Source organism: Strongylocentrotus purpuratus, unplaced genomic scaffold, assembly GCF_000002235.5.
Source record: "Strongylocentrotus purpuratus isolate Spur 01 unplaced genomic scaffold, Spur_5.0 spur5_scaffold_1, whole genome shotgun sequence".
In the NCBI taxonomy this organism is placed as follows: Eukaryota; Metazoa; Echinodermata; class Echinoidea; order Camarodonta; family Strongylocentrotidae; genus Strongylocentrotus; species Strongylocentrotus purpuratus.
The window spans coordinates 27,391,085-27,414,775 of record NW_022145594.1 but is presented as its reverse complement, the minus strand read 5'-3'; the positions used below and the strand labels follow the sequence as shown (position 1 = coordinate 27,414,775).

The 23,691-nt window shown below is 40.5% G+C and overlaps 1 protein-coding gene across 6 annotated transcripts; it reads right to left on the bottom strand.

The window, feature by feature from the left end:
- Positions 1 to 1,539: 1,539 nt before the first annotated feature.
- LOC589340 (deleted in malignant brain tumors 1 protein) lies at positions 1,540 to 23,642 on the bottom strand. 6 transcript variants are annotated; one of them, XM_030977926.1, is made up of 20 exons: positions 23,271 to 23,642; positions 22,311 to 22,484; positions 20,884 to 21,153; positions 19,647 to 20,666; positions 18,936 to 19,277; positions 17,960 to 18,286; positions 17,252 to 17,605; positions 14,141 to 14,479; positions 13,384 to 13,725; positions 12,640 to 12,978; positions 11,281 to 11,622; positions 10,537 to 10,875; positions 9,793 to 10,134; positions 9,055 to 9,393; positions 8,310 to 8,651; positions 7,572 to 7,910; positions 4,257 to 4,598; positions 3,205 to 3,531; positions 2,567 to 2,893; positions 1,540 to 1,781 (listed from the first exon to the last, which is right to left on the bottom strand). In XM_030977926.1, exons 1-19 carry the CDS (start codon positions 23,317 to 23,319, stop codon positions 2,577 to 2,579), a joined length of 6,585 nt encoding a protein of 2,194 aa, XP_030833786.1. In that variant the 5' UTR covers positions 23,320 to 23,642; the 3' UTR covers positions 1,540 to 1,781; positions 2,567 to 2,576. The 6 variants fall into 6 exon arrangements, with proteins under 6 accessions (XP_030833786.1, XP_030833789.1, XP_030833787.1 ...); XM_030977929.1 differs by having other exon boundaries at positions 9,793 to 10,128; XM_030977927.1 differs by having other exon boundaries at positions 11,281 to 11,616.
- Positions 23,643 to 23,691: the final 49 nt, after the last annotated feature.

The window sequence follows — 23,691 nt, the reverse complement described above, 5'->3', positions numbered from 1 at the left end:
TAACAAGAAATCATAGTAATGTTTATGATGACCATAATCCTAATAAAAATATAGGATTGTTAACCCGTTGACCACTGAATTTTATAGTTCCCATAGGATTAACAAAAGGACCACCAGGTTCCAGCAAGCAATGGGTTAAGTCGCCAAAATCCACTCAAAATCAAATGATCTCGACAGAATGTAATGATTTATGAAATTAATATTTTACTCCTGATAGATAAGAGGCACGTCACAAAGTAATGGACTATATGTTACATCTGAAGATATGACCTTATAGGTTGAAATGATCTATTGGGCAATTCCACGGTAACGGAAGGACACTCAGACAAGATTTTTGAACTTCAGGTTCATACTAAAAGAAATGTTTTATTAGTATGTATTAAACTATGGGGAACAAAATGTGTTTCAGTCAAGTGGAAAGCTTCATCAACTTCACAAAGTTTGGATAAACACTAATTAACTGGAAAAACCATGTCCATTTTTATGTCCTTCCGTTACCGAGATAATTAATATGCACATTCTTAAACTACTTAACTATAATGACAATTTTTGGGGGGAGAATTAAAGGCACTTATATAGGTATTATATCTGTACTGTTTCACATCTTATACTAATAAAACAGTTCTTTTAGTATGAACCTGAAGTTCAAAAATCTTGAGTGTCCTTCCGTTACCGTGGAATTGCCCTATTCTTAATGGATACTCAATGTTCTTCAAATTGAGCAACTTGATAGACATAATATTAGTATGTCATTGGTATACAAAATAAGTATCTTAGAATGAAAAGGGTTTTTTTCGGCGAAGGTTATAAACTTTCAATTACTGTTCTAAACATCTAGAACTCTGTTATGATAATGTTTTAAAGTATAATACTTAAATCGAACATACATAAATTGTTGTGATAAAAAAGCTTTTAAAAATAGTCAGAGAGTAATTCCAAGAATAATCCTCGCTGTTGTAACGTAAATTAAAATATAGAATTATTAATAACATAAATGTAAAGCACATTTGAACATGTATATGGAAATGCGCCGTTTAAATTAAAAAATTAATGTAAGGACTGAAAAGTTACTAATACTGGTATCATAGATTAGGGAATTGTGTATTGCTTAAACTTGTAATGACTTCATTTTCAATGATAAGTAGCTTCAAATTGTGTTAAAGGCGATAATTTGTAAAGCTTGCAAAAGTTTTCAATTATTTCAATAATTCCATGACGGAGGAAGAGGAAGAAGTTGATTACCTGAAGATATAAAAAAAAAAGTGTATATGCAATATGCAGATCATGTTTATATTGAAGACCCTGTACAGTTTTTTCAAAGAGATGATATATTTCTTAACAAAAAAATGGCGCGGTACCGTGTTGTTGATAAACGGATATTAATACGGTATGCACACCATTACATGTTATCATATATGATGCAATCCCGTACAGTTTCTAAATATGTTCAAAGAATATAAAGAAACAGGATTTCATATTATTTGTTACAACAATACTACCATGGTATCATTTGATTTAACACAAAGATGTAAAGTTTAAGGTATGTAATGTTATATTCAGACTGTTAAATGTCGTCACCGTATATGTATGTAATGTAGTCCTGTACACTTTTTGTTTTACTTTTCAAAGAAACGTAACGATAAAACATCTTATATTGTATACGTTACGACCATATTATAATGGTATTACTTGATTAAATGTAAAGGATAAAAGGTGAAAAGATCACCGTCTCTTCATGTTCGGAAAATTTCCGTAAAACTGTCCAAGAGTAACTCTGGCAACTGTGAGAATAAAGAGGAGAGAAACAGAAGGAGTAAAAATATTAAGGAGAAGCAATGACATGAATGAGTGAGTGAAGGAAAGAAACAGTACAGAAAGGAAAGGAACAGTAGAAGGGGAGGTGAATGAGAGAAAGAAGAGCACTAAAATAAGAATTTAATTCAAGTAATACAAACAATGGTCCATCATATTTTCCCATATCAACAAAAGTAATTATTCCTTACATTCATAATGACATAAGCAACTTGATACAGCAACAATTTTAAAACAGGAAGGACGGTGCACTTATTAAGAGTATACATAATTGGATTGGACACGCAGTCACACGCAATAACGTATAAATATGTGAAAACAAAAGAAGATTATAACAAATAATAGAAGATAAAATAATAATTAAAAGGGAAAGGGGGTAAACGTGTTCTTAAACAAATTTTTACGAAAGCTATAACGTGTATAAATATTATAATGGTGATACTGGAAATATGTTTGTGAATAAAAAGCGAAGGCTGAGTCCCCGTCACCGGGGCCTGATTCATATTTTTTTTTTTTTTTGAAGCTTAATTTCTATAACAAATTTGCTCTCAGCCAATCAAATGCCACGAAATTAGTAGCTTATGACTGTAACTGGAACTTGTTATGAATAAAAAGTTTAACAAACAGGACCTATGTAAGAATGAAACAATAAAGAAACAACAGAAAACAGTTTTATTATCATAATGATTTATATTTCAATCATTTACTTATTCAGTTAAATTAAGCAAAGGAATAACACTTGATCGATTCGCACCTGGTGTTCACTATTCGCACACCACGCCGGCATCCTCGTAGTGGTTGCAGTCGTGTACACCCCATGGCGGATGATCGCAGTCGTCCAAAGTCGCTTCATCCCCATTGCATTCCACTCTATCCAACAAGATGCGACCAGTTCCCGTGCCGTAGGTTGTGCCCCACCAGATGCGTGAGGCACGCTCGTAGCCCAGCATACGACAGACCACGTGACCATCGTTAATGTCCCAGAAGTCGTCGCAGACTGAACCCCAGGCCCCGTAGCGGAAGATTTCAACTCGACCGTCGTGTTCCCCATTTCCGTTCATCAAGCGAACTGGCAAGTTCACTTTTGTTCATGTGCAAGAGAGAAAATAATACAGTATTAACAAGTTACAAGTTTCCTTTCAAGAACTTTAAGCAATGTTTTGGGTAAACTGACACTGCATTTGTGAACTTTCTGCAGACAACGGACTTCATGCTAGAAACTACAGCGCAGCTCGGGAAACAATGGGTTACGGGACCATACTGCTACAACTTCCTATCTAATGCAATTGCCTTTTGTTAGTGGATCGCAGGAAGATCGTGTAGTTTGCGATGGGCCACAAACATTTGTTAAGAATCTTTTGCGATCGTTTTCCTGGTTTATTATAGACTTACATTCCCCGGTGCAAATGGCCGAGGCATCCTCGACGTGGCCGCAGTTGTTTTCTCCCCATGCTCTATGTGCACAGCTCGCGATGTTGTCCTCTGATCCCTGACAGACCACGTCATCGAGGACAATGTCCCCAGAACCTTGCCCGAAGCGAGCAAGTCCTGGAGCCTCTGAAGCGCCCTCATACCCCAACATTCTGCAGACAACGGCAGCATCATTGATATCCCATGAATCGTCACAGACGGTCCCGAATTCTCCTTCATACAACACCTCTACCCTCCCCTCAGCTTTGCTACTGCCGTTCACGAGGCGTACGACAACACTTTCAGGATCTGTGAGGGATGGAAATACAGACCCCGTTAATGACAACAATTTTGTTCACCAAGGGAGGGTTTATCAGCATCAATGCTTTTCTTCCAAAGGGCTCTGCAACATTTACCTCGGCAATTGCCAGGTTCCCATTTACATCTGGATTAATATTGCAAAAATAAGTGCCATGCTGGGATTCGAATCCTTACCCCTTGGATTCAGAGTCGAGTGTCAGATTGAATCACTATTCTACGACACATCCGCAAATTGAAATATAGAATTTGGTAAAGTCCCTTTGTAAGTTGATGTCAGATTGCGTAGGTTTATCTATTGGGTTAGATAATTTTCTCTTGTCGTTGTAACATATGTTTTATAGTTTAGAATTCATGAAGAAATGAATACAATCAAACTGATCAAATAAAGTTATAAAGAAGGCGTATATACATTTACAACATTTCTGACCAACTTGGCAAACTCATCTTTTCGAAAGATGGTTTACAATTTAAAGCTAAGGTTTAAATAACACGAATAAATAAGAAAACAATTAATATAGTATAAGAGAAGAAAAGGGAAACAAAGGAAGAAGAACAAGAGAAGAAGAAATTATGAAGAAGATTAATAAAAAATAAGAAAACAACAAGAAGAAGGATAAGGAGGATAAAAAGAAGAAGAAGAAGAAGAAGAAAAGCGAAGAAGAGTAGAAAAGGAGAAGTAGAAAAAAGAAGAAGAGGAAGGAGAAAGGTTCTACCTGGGCTATTGCATACTAATCCAGCATCCTGGTAGTGGTAGCAATTATGGTCACCCCATGCCGAATGCGAACAATCAGCCAGATTCTCTTCGGTTCCCGTACAACCGAAGTCACTTAGAAGGATCGTCCCATTGCCTTCACCGTAAGGCATCGGCGGTTCGCCCGTTGGCGATATAGCCTCATACGCGCTGCTGAAGCCCAGCATTCTGCAAGCCACATCTCCATCGGGTTTACCCCAGTACAAAGAGCAGATGGTCCCCCACTCTTCCTGGAAGAGCAGCTCTACTCGACCTTCCCAAGGGTGTTTGCCACCGACCAGACGGATTGTGAATTCTGAGGGTTCTGATAAAAAGAAAACAAAAGAAAGAACATCGAATGAGAGTACGGGGAAACCTAAGTGTAGTTGTCCAAATTCAAAAATAAAAAAGGTTTGGTTTAAGCAATGGTCACAACCCTAAAGAGTAGCCTGCTCGGCGGCCGGGCGGCGAGTTTTAGCCAAATTCGCCCGGGCACCACTTGTTTTTAGGGCGTCGCACGGTGGCCGTTGAAGTTTTAGCGCTGAATTACAATTCGGCGGCGCCTACTCCCTTTTCACTCGCCGCCCAAAATACGCTCGGTGCCCGGGCGGTCGCCGCCCGGGCACCGACCTAATCGAGCGTTCGCCCTCGAACGTTTAAGGTCAAAAATCGAAGCCGCTAGGTCAAAGGCTTCCGAGCGGTCACGGCCCGGTCGCCGCCCGTTCGCGGCTTAGAGGTCAGTCGGTCACTGGACGGCGAGTTCAAACATATGGCTCCGTTTAGTCTCATTTCACGACGCCCCCTATCGTCAGAGCATGGTCAACGTCAGCAGCCTAACATGTAAGCCTATGGACGTTTTTTTTTTTAAATCGTTAAAAATTCCTTTTTTTTGTTTTAAACGAAAAGCACATCCACCCCGACGTACGTTATCACTAGCTCTTTCATTTGAGCCCTCATGTCTCGTTGACTTTTGAAAGTTCACCCACCGTAATTTTTCAAAATAGGTTGCAAGCTCTTCATTGCCTATCATACACATGTGAAACAAGTCTAACTTTGGACTCAGTTTACGAAGCGATTTGAAGATTATAGGTCGAGCACACGAAACATAAAACGCATGAATTATCATAGATCACTTCTGCTTATTTCATTATGTCCATTTCATCCAACCCCCCACCGTAATTTTTCCATTTAGTAAAAGCAAACATTTTGCCGAGTTTAGCAAAAACATGAATATTCATGAACGGTCAGACAATACAGCCTTTTAGTACGTAACGTATAGTGAATGGAAATGGGCGATGATCCGTTCAGGAGGTAGAGGTCAGTGGTTTGTGCTGGCAATGTTCACGCGAAAATGAGACAATCGGGGCAATATGATCGGTCGGCAGCCTTTGACCTAGCGGCTTCGATTTTTGACCTTAATCGCTCGACGGCGAACGCTCGATTAGGTCGGTGCCCGGGTGGCGACCGCTCGGGCACCGAGCGTATTTCGGTGCCCCGTCGATCACCGGCCGGCCGCCGGGCAATTTCTTTAAAATCAGCCAATGGCCTGTGGGAGAACGTTTGGAAACGACGGGCCGCCAGTCGGTCACTGCCGGGACTCCGCCCGGAGAAGCTCCCCGATTTTGACCTAAAATCGACCGTTGACCGACGGGAAATCGACAGGGCACCGCCCATCGCTGGCGGTTTACATCCTGCTCGACTTCTCCAAAAATCGTTGGGCGATGCCTTAATTCAAGCGTCGACCGAGCAGGCTACAAATCGGTCGGCCGCTGCTCTGAGCTGTGACCATAGCTTAAAGATAAAGACCAGTTTTGGAAACGCCCCCTCTCAAAAAATGAAATGGAAGCTCTTATTACCAATCATGTGAAATAATAAGTTTTTACTAATACGTGATGGTACAAATGTTGCCGAGAGACCGCCTACTAATTGATATATTTGGTAAATTATTATATCTATTTGGACCTGATAGATATCGTGCACGTAGTCCCATATACATCTTTCTGTGTACAGTGCTTGTAACTTTACCAAGACTGGGCAAATTTCTTATCACTTTGATGATTCCAGAACCTTGCAGTACACACCAATACTAATATGCTAGATGATCTAACCTTTTCTGATCAATTCCACAACGTTTCTTTCACAATGCAATCGCATGACCATAACTGGTCTTTATTTTTAACACGTTGTCATATTTATTCCCTACACTCCCTCACGATCCATCTCTCATTCAACGAGGTAGTAAAGCAACGTCCCTGCTCATTTCTCTGTGGGCATGGGCGGGGGGGGGGGGGGTCTGAAAATTGTTGTTTCAAGAGTACAATAAAAATTACTGACGTTGAGAACTATTAGCCATGTCTCTGGCAATCAGGAAATGTAAGAGAGTAAAACTTGAACGTCAAAGAACTGTATCAGTAATAACATGCAGATTTCTATTCATATTGATTTTTCTACACTTTCTACACTTCTACACAGAAGTACAAAATAAACCCGTTTAATCGATAGACCAATCACGATATAAATTGCAATTAATGTTCTTATTGCCGTTGTTATTGTGAACAAATGATGAGAAAGGTATTGTCATACGTCTAAAGAGTCGGTGAATTCGCTGAAACATTTGGTCAAACAGATGACTGGGAGGAAAAACATTTAGGAAAGCACCCAACTCTCTATGTTCCTTTCAAATTGTATTCCCTTTATTTAATAGCACACTACAATTCCCCGAACGTATAATTTACCAATGGAATCTGTTTCATTCCTAATTGCAAGCATAAAGCTACTACATACACAGGCAAAAAAGAGTCGTCCATTCAGCAATTAATACTGTAAATGAACCATCATGAAAGTATATATTGTCATTTCCACAATCCCCCAGAAAGCCTGCGATCGTGCCAAACAGCAATCTTGGAAAATGTAGGGTTCAAACTAGTGTTGTAGCTATTATTACAAAGAGTAGCAATTTTAGGACGTTATGGGTTTTTTAGTGCTAGCTATTCTTTCCAGAAATGGGATGAAACGGTTATTAGCGTAACAGCTTTTACGAATTACATAATTATAGAAGACGCCCCTTTCTTTAAAAAAATAAACAATATGGAGTTTTTATTCAAAATATATTTTGATTAAGATGCATTTAACCTATAGTAAAGACTAAACAAGTGCTAGGAATCAGAAAGGGGAATATGTACAATTCTCAATTTTAAGTTATAAATTATGTTTAAGCTTAGTAAGCATATTAAGTAGATTTATTCGTAAAAAAAGATAGAACGATAAGAAGCAAAGCCTGATAAAGTATAGAAGTTACCTGTAATAGAGCAAACGGCTCCTGCATCTTCAGAATGACCACAGTTGTGAGTTCCAAACCCCCGATGTGGACAGTTAGCTAAGTCGGTCTCTTTTCCTGAGCACAACACATCATCAAGCCAGATACTTCCTGAACCTTGCCCGAACCGAGCTGAGCCTGGTGCCTCGGACGCCTCATCAAAGCCTAGCATTCTGCAGACAACGCCGGCATCCTCCAGACCCCAAAGGTCATCACAGACAGTTCCCCATTGTCCACCGTACAGAATTTCAACTCTCCCCTCGTTGTCAGAACCCCCACCAACCAAACGAACAGTGGGGGTCGACGTTTCTGGTGTCGTAGCTAATAGTTTTAACAGAATGAGAATAAAAGATGCAATTTTTGGAGTTTGAGGGTTTACATTTGTTCTTCAAGAAAGTGGATGACACGGTTTTTAATATAGGAGTTTTTTTTAAGAAAGAATATGTTTCATGCTGGACGAATAGATTTCTTATAGATGAAGCCTTTTCCTCCCTAAACCATTATCTAGCTTTTATTCAAGGTATGCTCCGTTCAAATACGGTGCGTTCACCATATGGCGATGACTGAAAAAGTGTTAGGGAAAAAGGAAGTGGAATAAGTTCATTTTGCCTAGTTAAGTTCTATTTGTTTAAAGCTTAGTGAGCACAGTAGGTAGATTGCGTCAGAGAAGAAGACATAATGATATGTAGCTATAAAGCATTGGTAAATTGTAGAAGTTACCTGTAATAGAGCAAACGGCTCCTGCATCTTCAGAATGACCACAGTTGTGAGTTCCAAACGGCCGATGTGGACAGTCAGCTAAGTCGGTCTCTTCCCCTGAGCACATCACATCATCAAGCCAGATACTACCTGAACCCTGGCCGAACCGAGCTGTGCCTGGTGCCTCGGACGCCGCATCAAAGCCTAGCATTCTGCAGACAACACCGGCATCATCCAGATCCCAAAAGTCGTCACAGACAGTTCCCCATTGTCCATCATGAAATATTTCAACTCTTCCTTCGTCAAAACTCCCACCAACCAAACGAACAGAGGGGGTCGACGTTTCTGGTGTCGTAGCTAATACTTTTAACAGAATGAGAATAAAAGATGCACTTTTTGGGGGAGTTGAGGACTTTTTAATGCAATGTTACATTTGGTCTTCAAGAAAGGGGATGACACGATGTTTAATATAGGAGGTTTTGAAGAAAAAATGTGTTTCAGGCTAGAAGAATTGCATAATTATAGAAAAAGCCCTTTCTCCCTTAACCAATATAGAGTTTGTATTTAAGGTATATTCCTTTCAAATACGTTGCATTCAACATATGGCAATGATTAAACTGTGTTAGAAAAAAGGAAAGTGAATAAGTTTTTTTTTGCCTGGTTAAGATATATTTTGTTAAAGCGCAGTAAGCATATTAAGTAGATCGCGTCAGGAACAAGACAATAATCGTTCAGTAGCAAAGCCTTGATGGATTGTAATATTTACCTGTAAAAGAGCAAACGGCCCCTGCATCTTCAGAATGACCACAGTTGTGAGTTCCAAACCCCCGATGTGGACAGTCAGCTAAGTCGGTCTCTTCTCCTGAGCACAACACATCATCAAGCCAGATACTTCCCGAACCTTGCCCGAACCGAGCTGAGCCTGGTGCCTCGGACGCCTCATCAAAGCCTAGCATTCTGCAGACAACGCCGGCATCCTCCAGACCCCAAAGGTCATCACAGACAGTTCCCCATTGTCCACCGTACAGAATTTCAACTCTCCCCTCGTTGTCAGAACCCCCACCAACCAAACGAACAGTGGGGGTCGACGTTTCTGGTGTCGTAGCTAATAATTTTAACAGAATGAGAATAAAAGATGCAATTTTTGGAGTTTGAGGGTTTACATTTGTTCTTCAAGAAAGTGGATGACACGGTTTTTAATATAGGAGGTTTTTTTAAGAAAGAATATGTTTCATGCTAGACGAATAAATTTCTTATAGAAGAAGCCTTTTCCTCCCTAAACCATTATCTAGCTTTTATTCAAGGTATGCTCCGTTCAAATACGTTGCGTTCACCATATGGCGATGACTGAAAAAGTGTTAAGGAAAAAGGAAGTGGAATAAGTTCATTTTGCCTAGTTAAGTTCTATTTGTTTAAAGCTTAGTGAGCACAGTAGGTAGACTGCGTCAGAGAAGAAGACATAATGATATGTAGCTATAAAGCATTGATAGATTGTAGAAGTTACCTGTAATAGAGCAAACGGCTCCTGCATCTTCAGAATGACCACAGTTGTGAGTTCCAAACGGCCGATGTGGACAGTCAGCTAAGTCGGTCTCTTCCCCTGAGCACATCACATCATCAAGCCAGATACTACCTGAACCCTGGCCGAACCGAGCTGTGCCTGGTGCCTCGGACGCCGCATCAAAGCCTAACATTCTGCAGACAACACCGGCATCATCCAGATCCCAAAAGTCGTCACAGACAGTTCCCCATTGTCCATCATGAAATATTTCAACTCTTCCTTCGTCAAAACTCCCACCAACCAAACGAACAGAGGGGGTCGACGTTTCTGGTGTCGTAGCTAATACTTTTAACAGAATGAGAATAAAAGATGCACTTTTTGGGGGAGTTGAGGACTTTTTAATGCAATGTTACATTTGGTCTTCAAGAAAGGGGATGACACAATGTTTAATATAGGAGGTTTTGAAGAAAAAATATGTTTCAGGCTAGAAGAATTGCATAATTATAGAAAAAGCCCTTTCTCCCTTAACCAATATAGAGTTTGTATTCAAGGTATATTCCTTTCAAACACGTTGCATTCAACATATGGCAATGACTAAAACTGTGTTAGAAAAAAGGAAAGTGAATAAGTTTATTTTGCCTGGTTAAGATATATTTTGTTAAAGCACAGTAAGCGTATTAAGAAGATCGCGTCAGGAACAAGACAATATCGTTCAGTAGCAAAGCCTTGATGGATTGTAATATTTACCAGTAATAGAGCAAACGGCCCCTGCATCTTCAGAATGACCACAGTTGTGAGTTCCAAACCCCCGATGCGGACAGTCAGCTAAGTCGGTCTCTTCCCCTGAGCACATCACATCATCAAGCCAGATAGTACCCGAACCTTGGCCGAACCGAGCTGAGCCTGGTGCCTCGGACGCCTCATCAAAGCCTAGCATTCTGCAGACAACGCCGGCATCCTCCAGACCCCAAAGGTCATCACAGACAGTTCCCCATTGTCCACCGTACAGAATTTCAACTCGTCCTTCGTTGTCAGAACTGCCACCAACCAAACGAACAGTGGGGGTCGACGTTTCTGGTGTCGTAGCTAATAATTTTAACAGAATGAGAATAAAAGATGCATTTTTTGGAGTTTGAGGGTTTACATTTGTTCTTCAAGAATATGGATGACACGGTTTTTAATATAGGAGGTTTTTTAAGAAAGAATATGTTTCATGCTAGACGAAATGATTTCTTATAGAAGAAGCCTTTTCCTCCCCAAACCATTATCCATTATTTAGCTTTTATTCACGGTATGCTTCGTTCAAATACGTTGCGTTCACCATATGGCGATGACTGAAAAAGTGTTAGGGAAAAAGGAAGTGGAATAAGTTCATTTTGCCTAGTTAAGTTCTATTTGTTTAAAGCTTAGTGAGCACAGTAGGTAGATTGCGTCAGAGAAGAAGACATAAAGATATGTAGCTATAAAGCATTGATAGATTGTAGAAGTTACCTGTAATAGAGCAAACGGCTCCTGCATCTTCAGAATGAAAACAGTTGTTAGTTCCAAACGGCCGATGTGTACAGTCAGCTAAGTCGGTCTCTTCTCCTGAGCACAACACATCATCAAGCCAGATACTACCTGAACCCTGGCCGAACCGAGCTGAGCCTGGTGCCTCGGACGCCGCATCAAAGCCTAGCATTCTGCAGACAACACCGGCAGCATCCAGATCCCAAAAGTCGTCACAGACAGTTCCCCATTGTCCATCATGAAATATTTCAACTCTTCCTTCGTCAAAACTCCCACCAACCAAACGAACAGAGGGGGTCGACGTTTCTGGTGTCGTAGCTAATACTTTTAACATAATGAGAATAAAAGATGCATTTTTTTTGGAGTTGAAGACTTTTTAATGCAATGTTACATTTGGTCTTCAAGAAAGGGGATAACACGATGTTTAATATAGGAGGTTTTGAAGAAAAAATATGTTTCAGGCTAGAAGAATTGCATAATTATAGAAAAAGCCCTTTCTCCCTTAACCAATATAGAGTTTGTATTCAAGGTATATTCCTTTCAAATACGTTGCATTCAACATATGGCAATGACTAAAACTGTGTTAGAAAAAAGGAAAGTGAATAAGTTTATTTTGCCTGGTTAAGATATATTTTGTTAAAGCACAGTAATACCCTTTTCACATCTACCAAATATTGCTTAACCCCGGGAAATAGGTGGGGCTAAGGGGGCTCTTAGCCCCACCAATTCCTTCCTTAGCCCCACCAATTACCCGGGGTAATTTTAGCCGGCTTTCTGTTCACATTACGTTTTGCCAAAGTGGGCTAACCCCACAAATAGTACGGGACTATCTGGCCCTGCAAAATAGCAGGGTTAGCCGGGCAATTGCGGGGTTAGCCGGGCAATTGTGGTGCTAAGCTGCGTAGTGTGAATCCGAACCGGGCTAAGGAGAAGCGGGGCTAAGCAACAGCCAATCACAGACAGCGTGGTCGTGTGGTCGTGAATTTGCATTTATCGCGCGCTATGCATGCAGTTCACGTTACGCATGCATGCAGTTCACGTTACGCATGCGCGGTAGCAAAAGCATTAATATTCATGAGCTATCGAATAGTCCGGGGCTAAGGCGAACGTAGTGTGAATCGCGTGAAATTTCTTAACCCCGGCTAAGCACATAGTCCGGGGTTAAGAAAATAGATGTGAACAGCAAAAAAAATAGTATGGGGTTAAGGATAGTATGGGGTTAAGGATAGTCCGGGGTTAAGAAAAATAGATGTGAAAAGGGTATAAGCGTATTAAGTAAATCGCGTCAGGAACAAGACAATATCGTTCAGTAGCAAAGACTTGATGGATTGTAATATTTACCAGTAATAGAGCAAACGGCCCCTGCATCTTCAGAATGACCACAGTTGTGAGTTCCAAACCCCCGATGCGGACAGCCAGCTAAGTCGGTCTCTTCCCCTGAGCACATCACATCATCAAGCCAGATAGTACCCGAACCCTGGCCGAATCGAGCAGAGCCTGGTGCCTCGGACGCCTCATCAAAGCCCAGCATTCTGCAGACAACGCCGGCATCCTCCAGACCCCAAAGGTCATCACAGACAGTTCCCCATTGTCCATCGTACAGAATTTCAACTCGTCCTTCGTTGTCAGAACTGCCACCAACCAAACGAACAGTGGGGGTCGACGTTTCTGGTGTCGTAGCTAATAATTTTAACAGAATGAGAATAAAACATGCATTTTTTGGAGTTTGAGGGTTTACATTTGTTTTTCAAGAAAGTGGATGACACGGTTTTTAATATAGGAGGTTTTTTAAGAAAGAATATGTTTCATGCTAGACGAAATGATTTCTTATAGAAGAAGCCTTTTTCTCCCTAAACCATTATCCATTATTTAGCTTTTATTCACGGTATGTTTCGTTCAAATACGTTGCGTTCACCATATGACGATGACTGAAAAAGTGTTAGGGAAAAAGGAAGTGGAATAAGTTCATTTTGCCTAGTTAAGTTCTATTTGTTTAAAGCTTAGTGAGCACAGTAGGTAGATTGCGTCAGAGAAGAAGACATAAAGATATGTAGCTATAAAGCATTGATAGATTGTAGAAGTTACCTGTAATAGAGCAAACGGCTCCTGCATCTTCAGAATGACCACAGTTGTTAGTTCCAAACGGCCGATGTGGACAGTCAGCTAAGTCGGTCTCTTCTCCTGAGCACAACACATCATCAAGCCAGATACTACCTGAACCCTGGCCGAACCGAGCTGTGCCTGGTGCCTCGGACGCCGCATCAAAGCCTAGCATTCTGCAGACAACACCGGCATCATCCAGATCCCAAAAGTCGTCACAGACAGTTCCCCATTGTCCATCATGAAATATTTCAACTCTTCCTTCGTCAAAACTCCCACCAACCAAACGAACAGAGGGGGTCGACGTTTCTGGTGTCGTAGCTAATACTTTTAACAGAATGAGAATAAAAGATGCATTTTTTTTGGAGTTGAGGACTTTTTAATGCAATGTTACATTTGGTCTTCAAGAAAGGGGATGACACGATGTTTAATATAGGAGGTTTTGAAGAAAAAATATGTTTCAGGCTAGATGAATTGCAACATTATAGAAGAAGCCTTCCCCCCCCCCCCCAAAAAAAAAAAACAGTATAGAGTTTGTATTCAAGGATATATCCCTTTCAAATACGTTGCATTCAACATATGGCAATGACTAAAACTGTGTTAGAAAAAAGGAAAGTGAATAAGTTTATTTTGCCTGGTTAAGATATATTTTGTTAAAGCACAGTAAGCGTATTAAGTAGATCGCGTCAGGAACAAGACAATATCGTTCAGTAGCAAAGCCTTGATGGATTGTAATATTTACCAGTAATAGAGCAAACGGCCCCTGCATCTTCAGAATGACCACAGTTGTGAGTTCCAAACCCCCGATGCGGACAGTCAGCTAAGTCGGTCTCTTCCCCTGAGCACATCACATCATCAAGCCAGATAGTACCCGAACCCTGGCCGAATCGAGCAGAGCCTGGTGCCTCGGACGCCTCATCAAAGCCCAGCATTCTGCAGACAACGCCGGCATCCTCTAGACCCCAATAGTCGTCACAGACAGTTCCCCATTGTCCATCGTACATAATTTCAACTCGTCCTTCGTTGTCAGAACTGCCACCAACCAAACGAACTGTGGGTGGCGGCGCTTCTGATGTTGTAACTAATTAATTCACAAGAAAAACACAGAGGAACATTTTGTTAAGGAAGCTGTTGTAATGGCAGACAACATTGTTCTTCCAAGAAAGAGGATGAATATGTTTTGTTGTCGCTAAAGGTCATTCCCACCCGTTAGCGAATCTTGGTTTTCCCCTTTTGCCGTCGCTCTGCCGCCAAAATGTTGTGATTTTCACGTCTGTCGCCTTTCGCGGGGTCTTTACGGCTACTATGCGAGCCGGCCTTTAGGTTTAGGATTAGTATTATATAAGTGATTTCGTCGACGGTAGACCTTCAATCATAACCGCGTGATCTTTTATTTGTAGTACAGATCGATATTTTAACTGTATTAGTAGTTTTGTCATGGTCTGGTGGATACTGCACAGGACTGTGGATCACATGGTTTGTTATTCTTGTCTCACCCGGCAATCTACATTTGCCACTTTTTCGCCCAGGTGAAGTAAATGTGTGCCCAGAAAGCAAAAAAGGGCATTCAATGCGTTTCAGCGCATTATCATGGCGGCCCAGCAACAGTCAGTGTAATACTCTAATATATTGCATTAACGTATCAGGACTATTAACCCCTGAACAATTACCCCCCCCCCCCGAAATGTACCCTCCGGAAAAAAAAAATTACCACCAAGGACAATTAAACCCCCCCCCCCCCCCATATGATTAATATTATTAGGTGATACGTACGTAGACGTATCACCTTTTGATTTCGTCAAGATTTTTATTATTTATTTATTTATTTATTTATTTATTATTATTCTTCCTCGAATTTGTTCGCAGGATATCTCAAGACTGAATAAAGCCATTATCATGAAACTTGCCATGATGATAGATCTTAGTCTAACTTAGAACTGCGTGACTTTTCAAAGACTCAAAATTATCGTGACGTCATCCAGGCGCCATTTTGTGAAAATAAACTTATGATCATATCTTCATAACGGAAAGGAATTTTTCATTCATATTTATCAGGAAGAAGATCAATATCCATCCGGTCAATTTCAGATCAATAAACGTGCGCAAATGCGCGCGTGCGCGTTCGTACGCGCGTTTACGCGCGCGAAAAAAATTAAAATGCTCCAAATCATCCCAAATTTTTTTTGCATACGTTTCAGGCCATATGGAGCATTTGACAAAAAATCACGCAAACGCGCATGCGCGCGCTTTTTTTGCGCGTACTAGCATTTTGCAACATAGAATCGCCGAATGTTCTCTATCATCATATTTGGTACATCTTTCCAAGCATTTTGATAACTTGTTCACCTTTTAATAACGCAATGAGCGTCCGTCAAAGTTGACAGCGCGCGCGGACCTGCGTTATCTTTATCCACAATACATAAGCAAAAACATGTCTATACAAAATTCTTTGTAACTCTTCAGAATAGATAGAAACTCCCAATATTTTTTCATATTTAGATAGGTTATAAGTTGGAGATATGATTTCATGTCTCATTTGACCCTCAATTAACTCATAACGTCATCATAATGGCCTCCAAACTCAAAATTTCAATTTGCATATTATGACGTCAGCATAATTTTGGAAAATTGATTGTATCTCTGTAAATATTGATTGATTTTCTTTTAAATTTTGATATGTTCTACCTGAGACAATTTTCTACAAATAAATAATCCACAATTTTCCATTTTGACAAAGGCATCATGGCGTATTTTTGCAATTAAAGAAGGCATGTCAATTTTTCACATTTTACGTGTATTCTCTATGGGACATGACTTTTTCTCAAAACTGGATTCTACACTCCTGTCTTTCGCGAGCAAAATCTCTGTTGTTTTAGCTTCGTTTTCGCTGAACTTCGGATATGTTGTAGCTGAGACAATGAGCTATCACAAGTGCGCCCTTTATTTTTCGATTAGATGCCGGGATCATGCTCATATTTCACTTGCAAAGTAGGATTTCAGAATTCCATTTCCCGTTTACGTGTAATCGCTATGGGAAATGTTTTGGTATATCGGTAACGCACTTGACTTCCAATCTCGAGATCCCTGGTTCGAGTCCGGGTGTCTCCAACAATTTTTTTCTTCACTTTTTTTTCCTTTTGACCTTCACTGTACCATCTCCTTTGATTATTAAAACACGTAGAATCGCAAATAATGTCACAAACAACCCTTTTTACTTTATTATTACCCTATTTTCACTTAATCCATTACTTTTTGCGTGTAATCTCTATGGGAGATGACTTTTTCTCAAATCTGGAGTCTACATTCCTGTCTTTTGCGAGCAATATCGCCGTTATTTCTGCTTGGATTTTGTTGACTTTTGAGTAAGTTGTAGCTGAGACTATATGCTATCTAAATCAACCCTCATTTTTTCAATAAGATGTCATGATCGCGCTCATGATCATGATCATTATCATCATGATCATCATTATCATAATGATGATAATCATTTATCAATTACATTTTCATTTCTTTGAATAAGATAAAATCGTCAAAAGGTGTTCTTCATGATGTAAATTAGAGTCAAATGTGTAACTGGTTACTGCACAGGGTCAAAGGTCATATATTGTTTCAATCTATCTTCCCTAGATCCATGATGATCAAGGAGACACAATTTAATCTTGACATATGAATAGATCATAATGGGAGAAGCATATAAATGGGAGAAGCATTTTACAAAATAATATATCGTGTAATGCATTATTCGTTATGTAAACCATTATCATACGTATCACCTAATTCGTCTAAGTGACGAATTAAAGTCTAGTTATCATTATTACTGTATCGAGGTTAGATATTAGGTAAAAAGAGTTACCTATAGTAAAGCAGGTGACGCCAGCATCTTCAGAATGACCACAATTGTTTTGTCCAAACGGTTGGTGCTCACATTCAGCCAGATTTTCTTCATCTCCGAGGCAAAACACGTCATCAAGCCAAATCCGCCCTGAACCCTGCCCGAATTCAGCCGATCCCACCGCTTGGGTCGCTCCATTGAATCCAAGCATTCTGCAAACGACCGTTGCGTCGTCGATGTCCCACCCATCATCGCAAACAGTGCCCCACTGCCCTCTGTAGAAGACCTCTACTCGGCCCTCGGCCTCGGTGGTGCCTCCGACCAACCGTATATCATTGATGGTACAGGATGGCGTAGGTTTCGACGTTGTTGGCTCTGATAACAGAAGGTCAGACGCAATACAATTATATGTTGTAAGTTTAATATAGTAATAGTTTGGCCAAAATACGTATAATTTGGCACGCTTTGCACTGCAAAGATTTAACGAAAAGGTCAATGCTCCAGAGGCATCAGAGAAAGCCTAAACTCCAGGGTTTTTTTTCCACCGAACCTTTTAACAACAGGTAGATGCTCAATAGGCTTCTGACTCCAACTCTGATGACCTGAATCCGATGGCCAGGGAAATACTATCCGTAAATAGCTTAGAGACGGAATCTATTTGATTCAAGATTATTAGTAGTATGATTATTATCAGTATCATTATTGTTTTTGTATTATTATTTGTATTACCTGTGATAAAACAAATGACTCCTGCATCCTCAGCGTGGCCACAGTTGTGCTGTTTAAAAGGTTGGTGTGAACAATCAGTCAGAGTGGCTTCTTCCCCAGTGCACAAGACATCATCCAGAAGAATAGGACCCGAACCCTCCCCAAATGCGCCAAAGCCAGGAGCGCCAGACGCCCCATCGAATCCAAGCATTCTGCAGACTACCGTGGCATCGTCCAAATCCCAGAAGTCATCGCAGATGGTTCCCCACTCGCCATTGTACTCAATCTCTACCCTTCCTTCCAAATCGCTCTCTCCCCCAACCAAACGTGTGCCAGTGATAGGTTGTTCTAAACACAAGACGGGATAAAAAATTATTAGAAGTTGGTGTTATCTTCTGTACGATACAAAATATTCGTAGATTTAAGTCTTTCTTCTTGTTTGTTGAGACTTGTAGCTATGACCACATTCCTAGAGAGGGCATTTTATTGAGCGGACTTTATCTCCCGATTTTAAGAACTTCTAATTCTATGGTAAATATGCTTTTCAGCGAGGATTAATATCATAGTGTATACAGCGGAAGTAAGGGGAACAAAACATTAGCAACCAAGGGTGCATATCAACCAAGAAGTTGAATTCTAAATTTTCCATTACAGTGCCATTGCTGCTTTCTTGCAAAGACAAAACGCACACGCTCCATAGAACCGTGCTTTATCGCCCTCTTCATGTAATTGAATATTGACTGCATGATTGTATTACAATACGTTCGTAAAATCGTTCCCCCGAGCGAAATGAGAAGCTACTTTTATAGTTTTTACTCTACATTCGGGCACATATTGTACATAAACAAATCATCTTCAAATTAGGCGAAAATAATCAGCCATCGTAAATTCACCACATTCACAATGTGATGGGAAATGATATCGAAACTTCTTAGTTTAGTTGTTTGAAAGCCTCAGCGATTTTGTTTTTGATCGACTTTTGTCTGAATGATGATACCTTGGGCACGGCAAATGACTCCGGCATCTTCGTAATGAGCACAGTTGTTCTCTCCAAAACCCGGGTGCTGACAGTCCGCCAGGTTTTCTTCGTCCCCTGAGCACACCACATCATCGAGCCAGATACGACCAGAACTTGCTCCAAATCGGGCATACCCAGGAGCTTCGGAAGCTCCAGGAAAACCTAACATTCTGCAGACCACGTTTGCATGGTTTAAATTCCACGAATCATCACAGACAGATCCCCATTCTCCGTTGTAAAGAACCTCAACCGTTCCCTCGGTATCATCACTTCCACCGAATAGGCGTACCTCAACAGATGGCGGGGCTTGTGTCGGTGGACCTGTATCATAGAGACAAGATAGGAAGATTCAATAATATAAATTTCATTTATATAGCCCTTTACACAATTGATTTTGTAGCGTTTTATATGCTAAGACGGTGGGAAAATCGGTTAAATAAATACTTGTATTAAATAAATACATCATGATTTATCTTATAATAAGTTAGTAATTAGGGAAAAAAGACTCTGAATAAAAAAAAATTAAAACAATGATATAACAATAGATCAAACCTCATCCAAGCCAAGTATTACATGACCCACCCCAATTGTAATGGGCGTAGACATTCGTGGATCATGCCATCTTTGGCTTGCAGCAATTAGGGGCTATCTTGGTGAATCAAGATGGCGAATTTCTGGACAACACTTTACCTGGAGGCTGGAAAGAATCTGCTACTGCTTGGCAAATGTCCAGTATGCTTCTGAACCCTGTGAACTGATACATTGCAATGTCAACTTCTTCCTGTGTGATTTCGGGTATCGAAGCAAGGGATAGGCTCATGCTTTCTTGGACTATGGTTGAACAATGCTCAGCATCTGTTAAAACAGACAGAGTACTGTTAACAATATGGGACACGACATCGTCAAGTGAAGAAGTGTCACTTGATGAGGATACAGCGGAGTTCAGATCCTGACAGAGAGCCTCCCTGTCTGCATACCCAGTCAAATCTGCCACAAGAGCAGAGACATCGTGTATGATATCAGACAAATAGACACCGGAGATGCCAGACGGATCGGAAGTCGGAACAGCTCCAATGAAGTTAAGAATTTCGTCCCAGCTATTGCAAAACTCTGCGCCTCTTGGAATAAGTACTTTGGCAAACTCGATTAAAAAACTTGTAACAAGCTCCTCTAAGGTTGACTCGGATTCAATGATTGCCAACCTAGCGGTGCAGATGTTTTCCACGTCATTAAAGGACACACCGAGGAGCTGGAACACAATTTTTTCGATGTGGTCTAACAAGTCGAAAGGTCGTAGGGCATCAGGTCCGGGGATTGTCTCTTGGACCGCTGGATATGTTGGTGGCATGTATGAGGACATAGCCCCTGTCAAATTGAGAATGAGCCTGCAGTGTGCTGCGGCATCGAAGGTTGTCCCTTCTCTCAAATACGTCAATACTGGATCGCAGTACTCTCTGAAGCCATCTGCTCCACCGGCGGCTACAGTTACTTGTGGAAGGATCCTGACGCATACCTCGCCTTCAGCCTCGATCAAGTTGGTGGCCCTCCAAGCTGCGCCAGCAGCCCGGATGATATCAGAAACCGTCAAGAGAGGAAGAATTTCTCCAGGAGTGGTGAAAGGATCAGTGAAGGGCAGTTCTGAGAGGCACTCGTAAGATGTGTCCCAGTCCACAAACCACTCGTCAACCACTGGACAGTCAAGTGGAACATCTAAAAGAAAAGCATCCATTATGTAATTATACGGTCAACAGACAAAGAGATATACTAGGCTATGTAATGACGTTTGAAAATAATACGTATACTTATTTTGGTTTAAAAAGACATAAAGATTACTATAATTTATTAAATACATGTAAAATAGCTGTAAGAAAAGTATCTAGATACAAAAACAGCAATATTTTAAAAGTTTTCTACACCTTATTATTACCTTCTCCACCGGCACTAGCTGTTGTTTGAGGTTTTGCTTCAGATTGTGGGTTACCAGGGGTTGCCGTAGAGGGTGGAGTACATCTGTCGGAGCTGTCACAGACGCAGATACTGGCCTCAACGTCCTCGAACGTCAGCCCAAATTCAGGTGGAAACATATTCCTTGTCACGGCTTCGGTAAAGGCTTCTCCCGCGCAGGTGTCTCCGCGTGGAAGTACATTAGCCATTGGAGGTCCGCAGTCGCGAACCTTCTGCAATAGCGTAAGTGGACCTGAGGTTGCATTTGAACCAAGAATGAAGGATAAAAATAAAAGTGTTACGGCTCAGCTCTATATCGATGGTCGCTATTCGCGCCCAGATATGAACTAAGGGATACACAATACATTGGCTGTGTAAGGCTGGTGACCTTTTATATAGTGGGTTTAGAAAACAGTAATCTTCTGCGGGAATTTTCAGTGGCCGCTCTAAGTAAGTGCCGGTAAAACAAGTTTAACAGTTTTATTTAGGTTTTAAAGAAACAAATTAAAAAGGGATATTGGGTGTAATTCATTAAAAAAACTCAATATCAACTTTAAAAAACATGATCTTTTATATGAGTCATTATTAAACATGTGGCAAAATTGTCAGTAACAAACTCCTTCAATCGAGAAATAAGGGTATTTGTAATGGTAATTTATTTATTACCATGCTCTCCTACCCTCTTTGGGACAAAAGATGAATCATTCAGGGCACGGACATGAAACATTCATTAAACGGTGTAATAAACCTGACAAACGAGGAGTCACACATAGGATTGCGTTAGTGACGCAGTGACGCAGTGACGCAGTCTTTGGTGCACCAAGTGAAAGAGACACCGTACAGTGCTTAAATACTATTAAAAGACTTTCACAGAATATATTACATATGGTAATGACGCAATTGAAATAAAGCCTCGTGTGTACATACATACATACATATTGGTATTTATTGAGCGCCTTTACATGAACATGCTCAAGGCGCTTTACATTTTAAAATACAAACATAATAGTTATATACTCTCCAAGTGCATTACACTCCAAAAAAAAGATGACAATTACAAAGAAAACAAATGGGTTTTTAAATGTTTCTTAAATAATGCGACTGAGGTGCAAGAACGAATGCTTAAAGGGAGACTATTCCAAATAGTGGGACCAGAAAAAATTATATTTTGTTGACCCTTCTTTGAATTGATGCGGGGGATTTGCAGAAGAAGGGGGTCTGACCTTGAACGTAATGGATATCTTGATTGCTGGATGGGACAAAACAGACTAGAAATATAGGATGGGATAAGGTTATACATGGATTTATAAACAAATAGTGAAACTTTATAGATTATTCTCTTATGAACAGGTAACCAGTGTAGTTGTTTTTAACAAGGGAGACACATGGTCATGGGCATTACGTTCTTACCAGCGTCACGAGTAAGGTGAATCGTAATCATCGTCGTCGTACAGCTAGTGACGCCTTTATCACACACCATCTCACCAGGGTTCGAACAAGGTATTAGACTGGCCGGGTCCGGGGGCACTGGGAAGGTTGGGTCGTCAGTTGATTCGGAGCATTTCGTACAGGTAATAGCATATCCTGCATTTGGGATAAACATACCAAGTATGAGCGTACTGTAAAGATACAGGATCGGAATTCTTTCAAATCTTTTTGTTGTTCTTCTTCTATGTGTTCGTTCTTCTTCTTCTCCTTTATATTCTTCTTCCCCTCCTTCTACGGCTTTTTTTACTTCTTCTTCTTCTTCTTTGTCTCCACTTCATAGTGCTTTTTCTTCTCCTTCTTGTTTCTATTCTACTTCTTCTTTGTATCTCGCCCTTTTCTCTCCACTTCTTCTTCTATTCTTTTTCGTTTTCGCCGTCTCCCTTTTCATCATCTTTATGGTTTTTCTCAACGATTGGAAGAAATGCTTGAATATTTTATAGACCAAATGGACCTAAGTACCATATTGATGAAGTTGCCGTTTAGCACATACAATACAATGTGAAGTATCTATACACATAATTAGAACAAAACAAACATATTATTTTTAAAAAAATGATAATACAGAGCATAAATGTAAAGTAGATGTGTATAGGTGTTGTGGTCCAGTTGATTAAGTCTCCAGACTTTGAACTATAAGGTACGGGGATCGAATCTCTGTCGTAGTAAGTGCCTTACATTACTAGTAGCTTGGAAAGATGTAAAATAAAACACTAGACTTTGATTATTTATTGCTTTTCCTCACTATGCCATAAAGTGTTTCGTACTTCTGTAAACTAAATAATATGTACAATAGTTTATGTTTAATTTTTTTTTTTTAATATTATTCATTTTATACGACGTATATAAAAACGAACAAACAAAGACAAAACATCTCTAACTTACCAGAGGCTACATAAGCCGTCAGGATTGAGAACAGCAGGAGGATCTTCATCTCCTTTTGATATGTTTAGTTTTGCCTCTGATTTCACTCTGGATCTGGAATCCCTCGTCCAAAGAAATATGTGTACACTTTTAGATACCTACTTCGGTGGATGAACAGCGCGAAGTGAGTGACGCGATTAGAAGGTGCAGTGGTATATAACAACTTTGATTCGCTGTGTATGATAGTGATGAACGTGCAACGGATTTCCGTCATATGAAATCGAAACCCCGCCTCAAAACAGTGACGTAGTTACTGGGGGGACTAGGGCACCCCTTCCCCCATAAAATGAAGTGGTGAAAATGGAAAAAAAGAGCCCCCTCAATGGCTGAACTGGCACTACGCCACTAAACCCCTACCTGGCATCATCTTATTGGACGATAA

What these genes read in the sequence shown, in the direction of transcription:
- LOC589340 (XM_030977926.1), bottom strand. Translation starts at nt 23,319, where the DNA reads ATGAAGATCCTCCTGCTGTTCTCAATCCTGACGGCTTATGTAGCCTCT. An exon ending in AGTCATTTGCCGTGCCCAAG is followed by an intron (nt 18,287 to 18,935) that starts GTATCATCATTC and finishes TCTTGTGTTTAG; the next exon opens with AACAACCTATCACTGGCACA. An exon ending in ATTAGTATGCAATAGCCCAG is followed by an intron (nt 3,532 to 4,256) that starts GTAGAACCTTTC and finishes CATCCCTCACAG; the next exon opens with ATCCTGAAAGTGTTGTCGTA.